The sequence below is a fragment of the Neodiprion lecontei genome, chromosome 4, assembly GCF_021901455.1.
Source record: "Neodiprion lecontei isolate iyNeoLeco1 chromosome 4, iyNeoLeco1.1, whole genome shotgun sequence".
Taxonomy (NCBI): domain Eukaryota; kingdom Metazoa; phylum Arthropoda; class Insecta; order Hymenoptera; family Diprionidae; genus Neodiprion; species Neodiprion lecontei.
Window position 1 is genome coordinate 23,942,463 of NC_060263.1, and position 19,164 is coordinate 23,961,626.

The 19,164-nt window shown below is 37.8% G+C and overlaps 1 protein-coding gene across 9 annotated transcripts in view; it reads right to left on the reverse strand.

Moving 5' to 3' along the window:
• The window catches only part of LOC107227096 (maternal protein pumilio), a 107,364-nt gene that overhangs the window by 69,739 nt on the left and 18,461 nt on the right, over positions 1-19,164 (reverse strand). For 7 of the 9 annotated variants that reach the window (XM_046738864.1, XM_046738862.1, XM_046738861.1 and 4 more), the window contains 2 exons: positions 7,604-7,736; positions 720-822 (listed from right to left, as the gene is read on the reverse strand). In XM_046738864.1, the coding sequence (XP_046594820.1) occupies positions 720-822; positions 7,604-7,736 (236 nt within the window). Of the gene's footprint in view, positions 1-719; positions 823-7,603; positions 7,737-9,028; positions 9,286-19,164 lie in introns of all 9 variants that reach the window. The other 2 variants (XM_046738868.1, XM_046738869.1) reach the window with 2 other exon arrangements.

Sequence of the window (19,164 nt, forward strand, 5' to 3'; positions counted from 1 at the left end):
ATAATAAACCCAAAAGTTACTAATAAATTATTGAAACAAAATATCGTTTCACAACTTCTTAGGGAATATTTTTTTTTCAAGCGAAATGAATTCGTTGATGTATCTGAATGCACATGAATTATTAAAGAATTTTTTCATTTTCGAAAATGATAAATTTTTAAAAATAGAGGAATACTCGTGAATTTTGGATACGTTTTCGTAAAAAAAATTCTACATTACAATTCAGAAGTCAAAGTAATTCAATATTCGGAACAATATTTTGTTCAAACAATTTATCGATAACTTTTCGGCATTATCATTATTCAAATTTAATCTTCTTTTCGCCTTTCTTGTGGTTAATTTTATCCGATTTTGATCTCATCACAAAGTATTCAATATTGTCGACGAGACTCACTTTTGGTTGAGAATGTACAGCCAGTACATCCCTAATCGACAATGAATAGCAAAATAAAATCATCGTAAACTCGGTTATTTCACGGTTTACACTTCCACATTTTGCAAAACCAAGCAGGTGAGTAAACTCTTCGCGATTCGCCGTCATTTGAATAGTAGCACAGCGTTTCGCACGTCGTACATTGTTGGACTGCGATCCTCTCGAAGTAACAATATCATCTTCGTTCAATGCAGCCTGACGAACGGCTGCGACAACACAACGCGGCACGTGATATTTCATCCGCATTCAAAGAGAAACGCGATTTGACAATACTCCAGTTACTAACCTGCCTCTAGGGCTGAGAACCGCCCCAACCTCGGAAGTGTGGTGGTGGTATCCGGTAGCACGTCTTCCAGTGCCCATTGAGATCGGTTGCGAAACTGCATTGTCTGAAACAGATTCACAACCGTAAAACATTAAATACCATTGAATAACACGCATACTTCGATGAATTGATGAAAATTCGTCTGGTTAACCTAGTTACAAATTTACAATTCATCTTGCCCATCGCTGAGGAAAGGCATAAAAATTTCTTCATGAACCGTGTGAAGTGATTTCCTTTTGTACGTAACATTGTTGTAATTTGGGAGAACCGGAGCAGCTTCTTGGCTTATTGCTTAAACCTTACTTTTCCTCGTAATATGCAAGATATGATACAGATTCTTTGATCTGATCTTTTTGGGCATCGACTTTTTTAAACGGTTCATTCTGAAATTCGTGTCTAGTAAGAAACAGTGCCCCATGGTGGTCACTGGTAGCCAAACTTTCGAGACTTTTGACTTTCGAAATCACTGGTCCATGTTAGAAACTTGATATTGAAAGCAATTGGCAATCACTCAAAATAACCGTAAAAGAGGAAACCATTTCACGCTCGAAACCATGTGAATCAGCAGAGGATATTTCAAATCGCATAAGACTTTATCAAGCCGCAAGAGTTTAAATGTCGTGAATTCGCCGGAAATTACGTAAAAATGTGGTTATGAAATCATTCGAAATTGCGTGAAATCATAAAAAAATCGTAAAAAAGTTTGTCCTAAATAATAGATAACTTATACACATACATTATATCTAAAGAGAACACTTCAGATGATGTATTGAAAAGTGCAAAATTGCCTACAATATATTTTCATTTTATTCTCAATTTTTGATTCATCTACCTGTTCGTTAATTCTGTACGCTTCAAGACTGCCCGAATGTCGCCCTCCGGGTGTTTGTATGGGTTGTATAATTGTTTTATAACAGAATGATAACAGAGAAAACTGTAATTTATTTTTATTTAATAACAATCCACCCTTCTTCGCGAAGCGACGGAAATATTCATCGAAAATTTGCATCATTGCTCAGTTTCACTTCTTCTCTTCTAACACACCTCGAACAACACCGACTAAAATTTTTTTATTTGCAGATCACTATACTACAGTCCGGAAGAATTTTCATTGGTTACTATTTTTTTTCTAATCGTGATAAGTCGCAAAACATGCGTTTCTAACTCCCCCATTTGAAAACATAATCTCTTCGTTTTAGCCGTATTTGAATTAGTATGTGAAAAATATGACGTAATATTTTTTACCCTTTTCCCTTGTCCTTCAGATGTAACTAATTATGCCAAAACCTTCGACCCCCTGCTCTTCCTCTATCTGTGGTCAGCAGAATGTGACACATTATTTGAATGGCTTCTTACGGTAATCATTAGTACTCTTCACGCTACTCTTATACATTTTATTAGATCCATACAAAGGAAATTGATTCATTACTTAATTAAATTGGTTAACGATTTCGTTGCTGACCTACATTCGAATACAATGTCTAGTGAATAAGGTCAATCCACTGTACAACTGGCCCCTAATTTGCCGGGGATTTTGAATATTGATTTCGGCAATCTTATTTACAGAATAGGATTGTCGATATGCTCTTTCCTTTGTCAGAATTTTTCTTCCTAAATATATTTCAATTTTACTCGAAATAAAAACATACTATTACAAACAAAACAACATCAAAAATTATTCGTAAATATTGTGTTTGCTTATTTGTGAAATTAGGTTTCGTTTTGAAAGGGTGAGAAACGCGAACAATTGAATCAAAACATCGTGATCAATTCCCAAATTCCGAACCCTGCGTTTGGCGAGTAATTTTTGCTGAAAAATTGTCAACTTTTCACATCCATATAATTATTAACGATTACCGATATCGAATTAAATGGAAAAAATATAAGGACGATCTGGAACATCACTTTTTCAACATGAGAAGCGCCTGATTTTCTTCGATTTTATTACATACGAACAAATTTATTATATACTAATTAGTGCGGTGTATCATGCATGATTCAGAGTCGGGTTTTATGTTTTCAGCATGATATTGAGAATTTCAAAATACACAAGAACCTTACAAAAGGTGACTAAACCGAATAGACAAACTGTACTTGAAACTTTTTGACATGCGTATCTGGGTTGTTTGACAAAGTTTAGGAATTACCCTAGGAGTAAAGATCCCTATTACAATATTGGTCTGAAATTTCGAGTGTTCGAAACGAAGGGCGACTTTGGAATCAATCGAATGATTTCAATTCATCGACCCCTTGAGAACGATTGACACACATATCGGCGGAAAACGGTGGTACCACTTTTGTGTTACGACTCATGTGTGGGCATTTAAAAAAAAAAAATAAAAAACCAAGTCTTTACTAACTCGATTAGACTGTTGTTTGGCAACTCATAGCTTTTGAGGTCGCTGAATCTGATCCTGAAATCAGATTCCCAAGATTCAAAATGGCGGATCCAATATGGTGGGGAAAAAATACGAAAAGTAGTTGGATTTCGACAACAATTTATATCTTTAGTGTTTTTATTATTTTTTATATCAATCGCTACATTAGATCCGTCATTTTGAATTGTACAAATCTGATTTCATTTACAAATTCAGTGATCACAAAAACCTTTAAACTAAGATTACATGATAAATTTATCAAAATTTTTTTCTGACACAATAGTGGCACTAAAATCGTGCCACACTGGTAAGGGGTTAACATTGATTTCTACCGATTGTAAATTCTGCCTTTCTGTGTTACCCTCGATTTCCGGGTTGGACAAAATTACAGAAAATCACAGAAAATCTCTAAAAATCAACGCAAACAACAAAAAATAAAAATAAATAAATGACGAATCTAAACCATTTGACGATTACCAAGCCTCAGAGTGATTTCCTGTACGATTTACAACAATCGAGGACTAATTTTTTCATTTCTATCACGTGCTCTCGGGTGATTCGTATTGATTGATCCAACGGTATCACCTCGATTAACAATAAGATTCCCCGTTATTCAAGTTAATCCAGTTTGTTTGATTTAACAGCTTGATTTCGAACTGATTAAATTCACGACTCCCTCGAGCAAAATTCTACGCAGATCACCGGATGCCGCACCCATGGCAATCGGCAGTCCGGCAACTACACCCCGCTCTAGCGCTAAATTCATATAATGATCCAGGAAGGATTTTCCCTGGAAACTGAATCCATGCAAACACCGAGATACGCGGTTCTAATCAATCGGGAACTGTAACCCCGTGGCTCCGGGTGTGGGTGGGTCGACCCTGGGTGGCTGCGGGACGTTGGCCTCCACCCGGCCATCCAGCCAGCCGCCCCCACCGCCACCGACACACGGCCAACGAACGTTTTAACAAGCGTCTGTCGCCATGGCAACAGCCGCGTTTCACCCGCCGGTTGCCGCGCGTCGCGACGCCCCCCTTTTCTCTTTCACTGGCAGTCACACACGCAGGCACACGCCGCACCGCTGCCACCACTCCTCGTTTACCGGTAGCGTCCACTTTTCGCATTTGTTTTTAACAACTTGCTCGACGAGAAACTAATATCAACCTATAAGGTACGGAACTGCGAGGAAACGCGCGTGTATCCCCCCCCCCATCCGGTTTCGGGTACACTCGACGGTGTTGTTTCCGTGGTTTTCGTCAGGCTTTCGAAGCTTCGTAGGAACAGAATTCTTATCACTGACTCGTCAATGCGGGTGAAGTAACAGACGTGAGAGATCGATGACGTTGAGTAACAGCTTTACTTCCATCTGCCGCGTGACATAACCTCGACTATTCAAACGCGAAACGAGCCAATAACGAGATGTGTGATAAACTGATACACATCGTTTCGATGGAGTGATGAAAAATCGTCCGTAGGATAAAGTGATCGCTGAAGTCTGACGTAATAGAATATTCATACCGTGATGATGTCAGGAAACTGAACACTCGAATACACATGGGCTAAATCATGTGATTTCATTCGTACATTCAACCAATTTTCACCGAGTTTGTTGTATATTTGTCGTCAAAACTCGCAGGCGTCTCGAGATTACGTTGCGTTCGGAATTTGAGATGGCCAAAATGTGAGGGACCTGCATTTTAGTGTACCTAACCTCGAACAGATTGCGCTTATCGCCTGTTCGCGCCAAAGTCCGACGGACAGAGTTGACCAGACTGTATAAACAGAAAAAAAAACTTGGCTCACGCGCACTCGGGTGTTCCTTAAATTTGTCGAAACCTATGGCATATTTTGGCATATTTTGTAAGAATTGACTAAAAGATTAGTTCATGTTCGCAAAACTATTGGTGTTTCAAAGATAATAATCATCATCGAGTATGTGAAAAGACTAGATATTAATGCTGAGGTTGTGTTATCTCTACTACCTAATCCAAAACCATTAAGCTCAGTCATATTAGAAAAATTTCATTGACCACCTTTTGACTCTGTTACGAACATCGTCAATCATGGTTAGAATTTTCAGACCAATATGCAACGCTCAAATTTCTTAAATTTTTCTTTACCAAGTGTTATAGGGGAAATTAAAAAGGAAAGATAAATAATTAAGATTTTCAACACGTTACGCAACATGCGATGGTAATGAAGTTTTTTCCAAATATAACAATCGGTTTCGAACAGTACTACGTGAACTATTATGAGTTCTGTTTTATAAATGATTCACGAAAATATGGAATTTTCAGCAGATAATCCACGAGTTGCGATTAAATTTGAAAACTGTCAAAGCATCGATTGGAGAAAATCAAAGACAAGTAACTTCCTTGGAATAATTTTGCTAAATCTATAATTTATACCGCTTTCCAGATTTCAAGTTTGTTTTTAAAAAAAATCCCCTTATTTTTACAGTTCTTAGGTACGCATAACACAATGCAAAATATTTCTAAAATAACAAAAGATTAGATAAAACTTCATACCCTCTACATAGAGGCGGGAAGAGATGTAAGTCGATTGAAATACATAGAACGTACGGAAAAACGGACAGACAAAAATGAATGGGAAATACAATTATATAAACCTTCCTTTCTTCGAATCTATACGCTCCGAATTGTCTCGCTTGGCACGGTAATCGATTAATTAAATTCAACAAAACCACCGATGCCAAAATCTCAGAGGTAAATAAATACATTTACGTAAGTATAATTATATACCTGGGTGTCCTGAGTTACGTGCCAAATGTTCATTCAAATTTCTGAATAATAACAACTGTATTATTTTGGGTTACGAAACGTTTTCTTCGTATAGAAATTGTACAATTGACTGGGATGTATGATAATACACAGCGTTGATCACGATATTGTATTGAAAATCGAGAACAAACGGACGCTGGTTTCGTATTGAATATTGATTTATTACCTGCATTCAAGGAAAATACACAACGATCATCCGTGTACCAAGTTTCAGATTCATTCAAGATATACGTGTACCGTATAATATATATGGGAATTCCATACGAACCTAACCAACTTTTGACCCTAACCATTTCTGATTTTGTTTAAAATTTTTTCTGTATTTTTCCCAACTTTGAAACAGTGCCTACCCTGAATTTTTTAACAATTTTTTTATTTAATCGGTCGATTAATTACTTATAAATATTGAGTAATTTTGAAAAGGAGTTTTTAAAATTTTCGCACAATTCTCAGAAGCTCTATTTTATTTTCCAAACATTCTAAGACCGTGTCTATTATGGGCTGATATTTTTCCATTTTTTTTTTTAGAACTTTCAATTTTTTTGGTCAGCTAAAATATCGTTTCAACGGTCTAAAAATTTCCGAAAAATTCATAATACTTCTATTTGTCGTTTAGAAAATTTCTAAACCGGTTCTGTTATGAAGCAAACTTTGTCAATTTGTTTAATTTTTTTTTGTACGTTCAACTTTCTCATCAACTTCATAATAAAAACCGGTCTAGGAGTGTTCTAAGTGAAAAACTGAAGTTTTGAAAATTTTTTGGTCATTTTCAGATAGTTTAAACAATGTTTTATATGATCAAAAAAAATTACAAGTGGTTTGGAAGAAAAAAAAAAAAAAAAAGAAAAAACTCGGCCCATCATGGGCCTGGTCCTGATATGTTTGGAAAAAAGAAAAGTTTTTGAGAATTTTAGAAAGGGTCCGTTTCAAAATCATTCTCAATATTTATAAACAATTCATCAGTTAAATAATATAACTGAAACAAATTCAGGGTACTGTTTCAGAGTTGTGGCAATTGCAGTAAAAATTTCGGACAAGATGAAGTGTGTGAGGGTTAGACATTGGTTGGATTCGCATGGAATTGCCCATGTACTCTGTATAATAAATTTTTAATCGGGAAAAGAAATTAAAAACATTGACGATGTCCGGTTGAAATCGCAAGATTAAGAAAGCGGCGCGATCGAAAATGGAGTGCCAGAGCGATTCCCACATGTAGGTATCGTGTGCACATTATAAGTGCAAATGCCGTAAGATTGCAGTGTGCGATCGACGTCCCAGTTAAATGTTGCCGCAACGAATCGACTCTGCACTCCAAATATATGCGATTCTAAACATATATGTGTGGATACAATAAAAAAGTGAATGAGGCAAATGCTGCTGCAGGGTCAAAACAATTTCACCACGATTGCAGTCGACCAGTTGCACTGTCAATTGGCGAGTTAGGCGAGGTAAAAATATCAGAGGAATAGCACGATGATAGAAGATTACGGAAAAAAAAAAATTTTTTTAGTTAAAATTTGAAGTCAAGCCAATTGTGATCAATATCTAGGACAATGTCGAGTGGTTTGATGTTTTTTTTCTTTTCTTTCTATAAATCTATAAAGACACAAACCATTTTCTAAATAGATGTGAATAATAAGTGATTGTATTTTAAATAAATTTTTACCTGACGTACTCCAGGTAGAATCGCGCCACATCTGATGATCTCCCAGGTGAAGTATCCCACCGCCTTTGACTCCCCCCTCATCTTTAGACCCGCCTTCATCGACGCCCCAAAGTTTTTTTGCCGAGGGAGCGATCTGGAATTATGCGAGAAAATAATTTTCTCATTAGTATACTGGACAACAATCATTACGTTGATATTGTAACAATAATCGGTGAAACGAGAGACGTTTCAGTTAGATTTCTTAATGTCTTAAGATCATAGTTTTTTTTTTCTGAATAAAGGGTAAAAAAAAAAGACTACGAAAACAAAATTAAAAATATATGAAAAATCGATATTAGAATTCGTGTCCTAATGGCGGTTTTAGACAAAATTTAAAAATTGCCGACTTTTGGAAAGCGAATAACGTCTACTACGATTCTGAATATGTTTGTGGATCGCGGATGAATGACGTAGCAAACGATTTGACAGTGTTAATAGCGTATCATATGGAGGAAAAAATTGTAATAATACGTGCAATAAGAAAAAGCAAAAATCGTATCCGCCCGACATTTCACAAGCGGTAATATGGCAACGCGAATCGGCAGAGATTGTCCCCAATTTATCGAGGACCGATGATGCAGGTAGGTGGTTGATTACTTCAACAAAGTTCGGAATATCAATTGCGGCTACCTGCAGAGAGCGAGGACGTCGCGGTAACGAGTCGCACGAAACGAGAAGAGAATGTCCGCAGCAGCTCTACAACCTACAATGTAACCAAAGATCCGAGCGTGGTAAGGACAAGCCACTGCAAAACCGCGACAACTATAGCTTTGCGGCCAAAGTACTATGAATAAATTGGTTCTCGAATGATGCGGAAAGTAAGTTAGTAAGTTATGTCGAGGAAACCAAAAAAGTAAACAGAGGGACAACACTTGAGTATCTAGTTATTTTTCAAATTATTTTTTATCTTATCCAACATCTTGCACAATTCCTATTCAACTATTGCGTAAAAGAACAAAATACACTTCTACTTTTTCACAATTATAGTTACATTTTACCAGTTATGGTTTCACGTACAGCTTGTATACTTTTTAAAAAACTTTGTAAGTTGTAACACACTCTCGAGTAAAATAATTCAACACAAATAGTTGAATCGCTACCTATAACAAAGGTTGGATGCCACAATTCGAGAATAATTGTAGTGAACGGATGGGAATATGTAAAGATAGACAAAGGAAACTAGCCTTCAATTACTATAGACTCATTGTGCAAAAGTATTGACCTGCAGATATGTGAATTTATCATAAATTGATAAAATACAATTGAATTCAATTCAATAGTTACAACCGCGGACATTCGGCGTAGCTCAAATGTTCTCAGTTAGTAATTTTGACACATTAAAATAAAACTGAATGATCATAAGAGGACAACATAACGATTAATCACCAGATAAAGATGGTCAGGCCAGCTGGGCACTCCAGTGATTCCCATTTCTCCGTGTGTACCACGTACCAAATCAATACCGCGACTGATTGTGAGTATAACGTTATATCTCTTCTTATCTTCTTCTCGATCTTTATTTTTCACTTCTTTACTTTTTATTAGTAAACCAGTGTCCTTCTTGTGTTAATTTTTCTTCAATTTACGATATTATACTCTTGGGTAAATTTGGGCTAAAGTAACAGTTTCGAGTTAAAAGAAAGCTGAAGGGACGTTCCACATCTTATGGCCGATACATCGACCGAATTCACGGGCGGTTTTTCGCTCATCGAGGAAGAAGCGAAAGACGACGCGAGCAAGAGAGAGAGACAGAGAAAGAGAGAGAGAGAGAATGGACAAGTCCGAGGTGGCTAGAGCTAGAGCAAGATAGAGTGCAAAGTCCGGGCTAGACGATGACGGCTACTAGACCCATAATACCTTTACACACCGTAGAGCAGTGACCTCACCCCACGCGTCACAGGTCACGGCCACTCCTCCCGCTCCAGCACGGCTCAAACTGCACACAGAGAACATCACCGAGTGATCGGAGCCAAAAAGTACAGCTACATTATCCTACCTGTCGGCGTACCGTTCGAGAAAACAACCCTGTCTGATATTGTGACCCCCCTACGCTCTGCCTCCTTTTCGTACGCTCAAAAGGGGGAGTTCTTCGTCGATGGTTTTCGGATGGGAAATGCTCAAAGGTCTAGCAGCGCGTCGTTACGTTTTAATAGAACCGTTTATTGCTTCAGCGACGAAAGCGGCATGAGTCAATTTTCAATTGCCATTCGGTGAAAATTGATTCATGCCGCTTTTATGACCGTGCGTTGGTTAGACGTTGTTCAATGAAAAGCCGAGGTAGATGGAAAAGAGAAAGAGAAGGGCGAGAGAGTGACGCGACGAGGGAAGAGGATTATCGCACACTTAACGAGACCGCGCGATGAGGTTACCCCGCGATAACGCCGCTTCACAGTTACCTCGGAGGTTATGTTGTTTACTACGCGACATTGAGAGAAATGCGATTTTCAACATTGCGTTGTTTCACTTTGCCGGAAGAAATTGCCACGTACGATGATATGATCATCGATGAAATCGCTTTTCGACGTGACTAAATAACAAGAGAAAAAAAATAAAAAAAAAGAAAATCAATCATATTTCTGACGGTATAGTGGATTATTTATTCTACGCAGACGGTCGGCCGTTACTGTGGCAATGGGTAACAAATGTTGGTGAAAACAGATACGTATGGATGGGTGTATGTATGTATGGACGAAGTGCTGCCTAGAAGAATCACACACATGTGACTATGTTCATATTATACCCCATGATATCGAGACACTAGCGTAGAAACTGTCAAGGTTCGAATGTCAAAATAAATCGTAAAATAATGTCGATTAAAGCCCTTCTTCCACGTCTAGTTTAGGGTAGTGATTAAAATTTCTGTCAATTTTGAAGAACGGCAGCGATAATGAAGTGAAAACAACAACTGGAATAAATCACTATGTATACTGAAAGGATTTAGTCGTGAATTGAATATACGTTTAAATGTCTACAGAAGCTCACGCTGTTTAGTGTAATTCGATACAGGGAAACATCGTTCTTAGTAATTATTCACTTCTACTGCCTGCTATAAATTACGTTCGTTTTTTCGTCCTTCACTACTCACGAACAAACCTTTCCGGCAAGAAATGCGTTACCAGATAAAATGTTTTTGTAAACACGATATTAGAAGAAAAAAAATCTACATATAATGTAACTTGCAAGAATTAAGATGCAATAAATAAAGTGCAAACTTTCGTTCAACTGTATTTTATCCACTATAAAATTTTTTTAAAATCAATAGATAACACGAGCAAAAATAACCTGCAGCTAGGCGAGACTGCTTTTGCGGTTTTATCAATATTCGTGCAGAATATAAAATATTTCTGCATCCGACGATATTGAATAATTTACCTCGAGGACATTCGTTCAAATGAGAAATTAATATTGTCTCTGTCGTGGTTTGAAAAAATCATTGTTAACATCGTTGCTTCCACGTTGGAACGGAGCAAAGAAAAAGAAACGATCGGTGTTTCATCCAAAAAGTATTGGCTATTCTACAAAAGACCGTGGGCCTCTTAGTAACGAATTAGTTGCCGTCCTGGTACGATACGATTACACGATAAAGGAAGCTGTTAAAATTCTAACCGCCAAAACTGCTGCCGACTTAGGGATATTTTGGAGCAAACGAATAATACACGGATTGAAATTACAATCGGAAAAAAATTCTGAAGAGGATGAAAGAATGCTCTACATACGTTTCATCATTACGCGAAATAAGTCGAAAACTTTTCGTCGACGTTAGAAAATAGCGCACGCCGGCACTGTAACTTCGCACATCAAATATATGTGAACGGAATGTGCGGAAGTTGAACGGTAAACACGAATTTCGTATTATGCTGTGGGCGCTCGATTCTACGCTAACAGTAAAAGTCACTTACCGCGATTCTCTTGCAAACACGTGAATCTATAATATGTCATAATTCATTAGAGACGTGCAAACGGCGAATGAAAGACATTTTTGGCTAATCTCCAACTAAACACCACCGCGGAATGAATTAGAAACGCAAAACTTGTACAAAGAAGACTGTTTCAGGGTGAAAAATAGACAAAAGAACGGAATGTCATATATTATGGTCAGTTGCGTGGTAAGGGAGCTATTACTATCGTTCTGATGGAAATAACCATATAAATATTAAACATTTTGCAACAATATAGAATGACCGTGATTTGATTAACCATGGTTGCTTGAGATTTCCATGAATAGACAAAAAAAAATCTGATTATTCGTACTTTATCGTACTACATCACCGAGTCTTCCAAAACTTTTTACGGTTATGTACCGTTTCGATATTTGTAAAAAGTAAGAACAGGGTTAACAGTACTCGCCCTGTAACGCTGGAAAGAGAAAAGTGATTTTGAAGTTGCATAACGCGACCATAAATATTTCAGACCAATCCTGGTTAGAAGCTGATCAGCGTTTGTAGAATAGCGAGAGGCTTCGTAGCCAGAAGTTTTGGACCTTAAAAATAAGCAAAGATTCGAATCTTTCGAAGAAGGAAAAAGAAACTATGTAAGAAAAATTATAATTTTGTGCAAACTTCCTTGAAAATCTTTAAAGAAGTCGAATAATAAGCCAAATTGTATAATCACGTTAATTCCGTATCACGGTTTCCCGAATTTCCAACAGCGAAATAAAAAGTTTATCTGATAAAGAATCGTTAAAATAGCATTGCGAACTTGAACCTCAATTTCTTCTACTCTGCAGATTGAACGGATTAGCCGACTGTGAGAGCCTGGCAATTCACCGAGTTCAGTGTCACGGGCATCGGAATAGCGAATCCTCGAGTTGTGATCCCTCGCAACGTTTTACGTCGCGTCCGTCCGTCCGTCCGTGACTATCGAGCGTCAAGGCACAAACCAGGCACGCATACATGCAACCGGCAGGAACAGCAACCGACCATCGTGATTGCCGACTAGTCGCCGTGGCGTAACCGGTTGCTGGAGAGCCGGGCATCGAGCCTCGTCAGCAGCTGTGAGCCCCCCACAACGGTGGCACTGTCACGGTAAGACAATGTCTCGGAGATAACTGGCCTGCATTAGAGGTACCGCATATACACGTGCCTGTGTGCACCATGCATCGCAGGTGTGGTACTTTGAGGTATAAACTTTGAGCAATAAATATTATCACCTTGCCACGTAGCCTCTCGTTCTCGCGTGGTTACAGTACTTGGAACGCAAAGGTGGACGAGACGGACGAATGAACGAGGTGAAATAATGTACAATTCGTAGAGTTGACAGCCCTCTGGCGAAGCGGCGCGACTCGCAACCACGTGTCATTGTCCTACAGGTTACACAACATACGGGGTGTCTAGTTGGAGACCGATTCGACTGTAGAATACGTATACCTGCGAGGTTTCGGCCGAGAGAATGGAATGAAACGAGCGTGAACGGATTCGGAACGTCATCGTGAAGTCCAACGAAGACTTCGTTTCATCTCTCATCTTCAGCTTTATACTTTCGAGATTAAGTTTCAAGAACAAGTATACGCGTGTCACTTCGTCAAAGTTGTCGTGCCGTATCACGAGGCAGATTCGTCTACATGTATGCGATTCAGGGTAGGTATAACCGATCGAAATTTGTATCATTGCTCACTGATTGGTAAAATGAACCCTGAATCGCATACATGTAGGTGAACTGTAGGTTACGGACTGTAAGTAGAACTGACCGTGTAGCATGTGATACATTTCCACGAAATGACACGATACAAAAATAACGAATTGCCGACTTGGAGTGATGGTGAATTATTGAACAATGCCCAAGTCTATAGGTAGTTGATCAAACTCTCATGAGTTGCGATCGATTTGGAAAAGACCGTGTATTCATTTATCCACATTTGCCTGGTTCTTAGAGCCACATTGTTTGATTGTTACTACATTCCTATGCAATGGAAATGGACTAGCCCTGGGCTGTATCGGATTCCAAATCGTAGGAGGATATTTTGCGGCGCAGGCGTTGCTTCTCCTAGCAACGCGAACGAGATACCGGTGTACCACCAACGCCGGTAATTTCACCCTCCTGCCTCCCCGCAAGTGACGTTAATAACTTGTACTTCTTCGTGTATCGACATAATAGTTCATCAGACATCAATGGAGGCCGTTCAGCTTGTCCTACAACTCCGTAACTCACCGAAAATAATAACTACATGACACTACACGGGGCGAAAAAAACTCGAAAGCGTGAAACTCTACACAAGCACCTAAAAGCTGTATTAATTTTGTCACCAAAAATATTTTTGGCGTCTGGAAGCATATATTAAAAGTCGTATGATTTTTCATATGCATTTTGGGGAAGATCAATGCGATATCACAACAAATAAAATGACATGTTCTTAGTTCGAATGTCAAAAAATCTTTACTCGAATTATCAATTATAGTACTTGGAGTTATTTCTTGGGACTTGGAATACTCAAGTTAGATCGTAGTGGAAAATTACTTGGATTTCGCAACAAAAACATTCTTTCCAACCAGTAAATTGCACCAGTATCTGCTGCAATTACGAATATTGAAACAACATTTATTTCAAGCTTATAATAATTTCCTACTCAGTCTACACTGGTTACAATTGTGCAGATAAACTAAAAGAAAGAATTTCTTCGTCGCGGCAATTGAATGTGTCAAAAGAAGTAACATTTTTCCTTTCAAGCACAAATTCGTCTCGAGTCATTCACTCGTCATTCGATAAGGACAGAAAACATTTTTTCCCCACTCAATTTTGTCGCCATATTTTTTGTGCACAGATACGTTATCGAACAAACGCTTGTTTCTGTGAAAATAATTGAATGCGCTGGAAGCATGAAACGAATTTTACTATACATTTACGATTCGTCAGAAGTTTATTTCAATTAGGGAGCTTCCATAAATTGCGCAACGCAAAAATTTGGATTATTGCTCCCCCCCATTTTGCAACTAAGCCCCCCCCTGAATGTGATATAACACAATCGATTGATGACTGCCTTTTTTCGAAAAAACATAAAGCTCATTATTAATAGGAGGTAAAATGTATTGTTCAACGAAAAAATATCGTTACGTAACGACGATATCAAATCCCCCCCTACACTGTGCAACGAAGCGTAACAAATTCCTTGACCCCTCCGGCCCTCGAACGCGTTACGTAATTTATGGAAACTCCCTTACTATAAATCTTTCGTTTTAAACTTATCGTCGGTACGCGACAAAGAATTCGCGACGAGATTCGACCGTATTTTGCTTTACCTACACGAGAATATCGAAATCATTTCGCATCGAGCCTCCTGAAAGTGCGAAAATGGAAAAGTCGCCGGAATTGCACAAGTCGTATTAATCCTCGTCCGTGCCTCTGCCGCATAGTCTCGTCGTCTTTACTTTTGAAGCGGGGATCATCCAACCGTGCCAAGGGAACGTGGGGCCAGCAGTCTCCGACGCGTCTGCTGCGACTGTGTGAATCACCCGTAGGTCTTCGTCCCTTTCCGCGATCGATAAGCTCAAATAGTCACGTATAGCTGGTTCGTAATCAAGAAAGAGGGCTAGGACAAGAGGAGATTTTACAAACTGAATTCATCGCCACCTCTACTTCCAGTTAAATTTTTCTACGAACGACAGCTTCGTGGATTCCCGATCCGACGATTATCAAATTTCAAAAATCCAAAATCGGGGAAACTCCCAAAGATACGCGAAAAGACAGAGTTTTCCGCAGCCGAACTTGAAACAAATCACAGCAAAACATGTAACTGCGGTTAAAATCTTCACGTATTTTCGTCATTCGCTAAATCATAGCACTTGCGATACGATTCGATAGAATATTGTTTTAGAAAAATTTGGTACGTGTACCTAGCTCTTTTTGTATCGACGGGGGTACACATTTACTTTTTGGTTTAATGAATATTGGTTACATTCATTCAACCTTAAATTGCGCCATTCGAATAACAATTTAAAAAAAAAAACAAAATAAAAAACGCATTATTCGAATAGTCCTTACTGGTTTTTTTGTTTGTGAAACTAAATATGTAACCGAGCCGTTAAAGAAAACTTAGTGGGAGTTAGAATTAATGTATCGGAATCCAGTTAACCTATTTTGTGGAACCAAATGACGAAGCTTTTCCAGTTGCAATCAACCAATTCTGAGTGGAATTACGTCTTTTCACGCTGTTAGTTTTTTTTTTTTTCCACATTGCGAAACTCGACGTTAGTACTATTTGTTTGAAGAATTCATGGTTTGGTATAAGAAATAAAAACCAATAAAACGTAATGTTTGACAGAAATTCAAGAACCTGAATGCAATTTTCATTTTCTTTGACAATTTTTTTTATTCATTCTATATTGTTTTTAAATTTTTCAACGATTCGATCGAATGAAGCTACTTTTTTCTAATCTTACACCGACGTGATGGGAAAAAAATATCTTTGAAATAAAGAGCCTTTTGAACTAACTTCAAGTAGCACGTGAGTATAGCTTTAAAACGATAAATACGCATATATATATATGCCGACGGTAGATCCTAAGGAGCTGATTATTCAACGGCACAAACGATGACCTTACAACTTTGCACGTATACATGTACCATGTACGTCCGGCTAACTAGCTATTCTACCAAATGGAAATAGTGAAACTCAGCAGATTGAGCGACCGATTTCACTATAGTCACTTCATGCAGGTTGGCCACCTCAAATTTCAGCGATCAAACGCGACTTGTCGAGGTTATGTAAGCGATACGCTTTTCAAATTGAGCAGATCTTAAATAGTCGATGTAATCATTCGGAAGGACTTCGCTTTTCATTTTTAACTAACCGATTAACGATCACAGCTACGAGTCATCGTACAAACACCGTATCGATTAACCACTTGATGCGAAAATTTTTAGCATCACACGCACAGTTTCGAGAGAGTTGGCTTCCCTGCCTTGCAGTGGAAAACATTTTCACGGCACGATCTACCCGACCAATAGAGTTCAATTATTTGGTGCATGCGCTGTCGGTCACTCGGACAATCAAGTTTTACCCTTTTCTCTCAGTGCCATGCGTTTACGGATCGCACAGCTTACAATGAGAGACAAGGTACAGCCGACATTGATCCCTTTCGATTCGCCGACACGAGGCAATGAATTGAATCAAGTTCAACTTTACTTCAATCGCCATCATTTTTCTAACTCGCTAAGCCCGTAGTTTCCTCCCCCCTTTCATCTTGCCGCGCCAATATTTGATCCCCAATGGTTGGTTTGTTGCGAAAGAAGGAGCCCAGCTAGCGAAAAATAAGTGAATATGGTTAATGAATCGTATAGTCGGAAAAACAAATCGATTCATTCATACGAAATAAGAAGGGTAAGCAAGATATTATTTTTGAATAAAAAAAAAAACAAAAATTAGCCGACTGTACAATAACAATGAAGATTTTTTACGGATTTTAAGAAATTTAATCGAATTCAATTGAACGGTTCTCTCGAGTACACCTTATACTAATGCTCATCCAACTGCCCACTTTCGAAGTCTAAACAACGCGAGATCACCTTGCATTATTTAATTCTACTTTTTTTTACATGTCGGAATTTCATATCGTTTTATCACACCGTGAAGGTCATTATTATACCCTTAATGTAACTTCTTCGTACTTTTCCGCCTACCGGGTAAGTCGATCGAAGTAGACGTCGATCGCATTATCACCCTTTCTCAATTTCGTCAAAGCTATGATTTTTTCTAATTAGAAATACTTTTGAGTTATATAATTACTTCTCTTTTTCACTTTTTCTCTTTTTCCCCCCATTTTTCTTCATATTCTAATGAAGATCTTGTCCAAAAGTAATTGCTGGATAACTAATTTTAAAAAATTCGGCAATAAATTCCAAGTAAAAGTTTCAATAATGAGCTAAGTTTTCACCTGCAATGAGTTTCAACTTGTGAAATTCGACTCGACTCTAGTAATTTTCGGATATAATTTTAAATTTTCATGATTTACCAGCTGCGTGCGATCATCTTCTTTTGTAAACAAAGAGATAAAACAAGTTAGATCGATTACAGATATCTAGAAATATCCAGCAGTAAATATTAAACTTATTACATAAAACTCAAAGTAAGTCTAATTGTAAGAACCCAAACAGCTCAGTCCTATTTGATTTACAATCAGCAAAAATGTTTATTGTAGAAGTTCCCGATCAAATTTTTCCTCATATTCTATTCTTGTATATTCACAACATTGTTGCTCAACCTGAATTAAGAAAATAATGATAAATTCTGTACAGAAAAATGCTGCATCAACATTTGCGTGTTTCATGTGATAGAATTTTTCGCTTTAATCTATATGTCATAGCCGTGAGAGTTGTTAAACGGTATAAATGAAAAACGAAAAAATCCAAGACTTGAGCAGAATAAAAGCAAAAAAATAAAACGATACAAAAAATACATGTAATAATAATCACATTGCTATTCCTCACGTAGCTCTGTACAAATATACGATAAGTAAACATTCTGTGCAAAGATTGACGCTGTCTGCTGCTATATTCATGAATTGCGCTTACATAATTAGAGTATGCATAATATGTTCAAGGGAAATGCCAACTTCCCAACAAGAAGCGATGATGATATATCGTATTAATAATAATAAAAGTGCATGCACCCGTGTTATGCAATTAAATAAGTACACACCGTGTATGTATATGTAATACATGTATGTATTAGGGTGGTTCTTATTTTGGTCATGTCTAAATTTCCTCGCGCTCACCCCCCAAAAGCAATCAACATATACATATAGGCAAAAAATTGGCCGCAACCCAGAATCTGTCCGATAATTCCAACACGCCCCGCCAAGCATTCGAATTTTTATATGGAAAAATGCATGAATTTGAAATTTTTCCAAAGAAAACCGTTAATTACCTTAAAAATATACATTATTAAAAAAAATCCCTATGGCTATTTTGTAGGATATTCAATGCTCTACAAAAAAGGTATCTCGTAAAATTTTCCTAAATGTAATGTATATCGCGTTGTTAGCGAAAAAATGAAGTCAGTTCTTAGCTGATAACGTGACAAGTTTTTGTATTGTGCAAATTATGACACCCCTGCAAACAATTATTTCGTGCAGTCGGGGGATCAGAGGAAATGCAAAGAACGACCCAAAGCTTGAAGTTCATGGAAATTATGCGCAAGCATACAAAACGGAAACCCTTAGAAGCCGAGAAAAGGGGAGATAAGGTCAGGGGGAGGTTTGTAGAGTGGGGAGAAAAAGAAACATAAATATTATACCAACGATTTTGCTTTATCGCTCTACCGCCTGTCTCACGTCGCAACTGCTTGGTGCATGTATACAGAGGTTCGCGTCATTATCATAGAGAAATACATTATATATGTACAGATATAACTGTTTAATGATAAACTAATGGATGTACTTTGAACTCTTTTCAGTTTCCGATTTTTCAAAATCCTAATTACTAACGTCAACAACTAACGACGATGAGACTCGTTAACGATGTAATTGAATACAACGTATTAAACTTTATCTTATATCTATGCAATTATAACATTATCGGATATCACGATA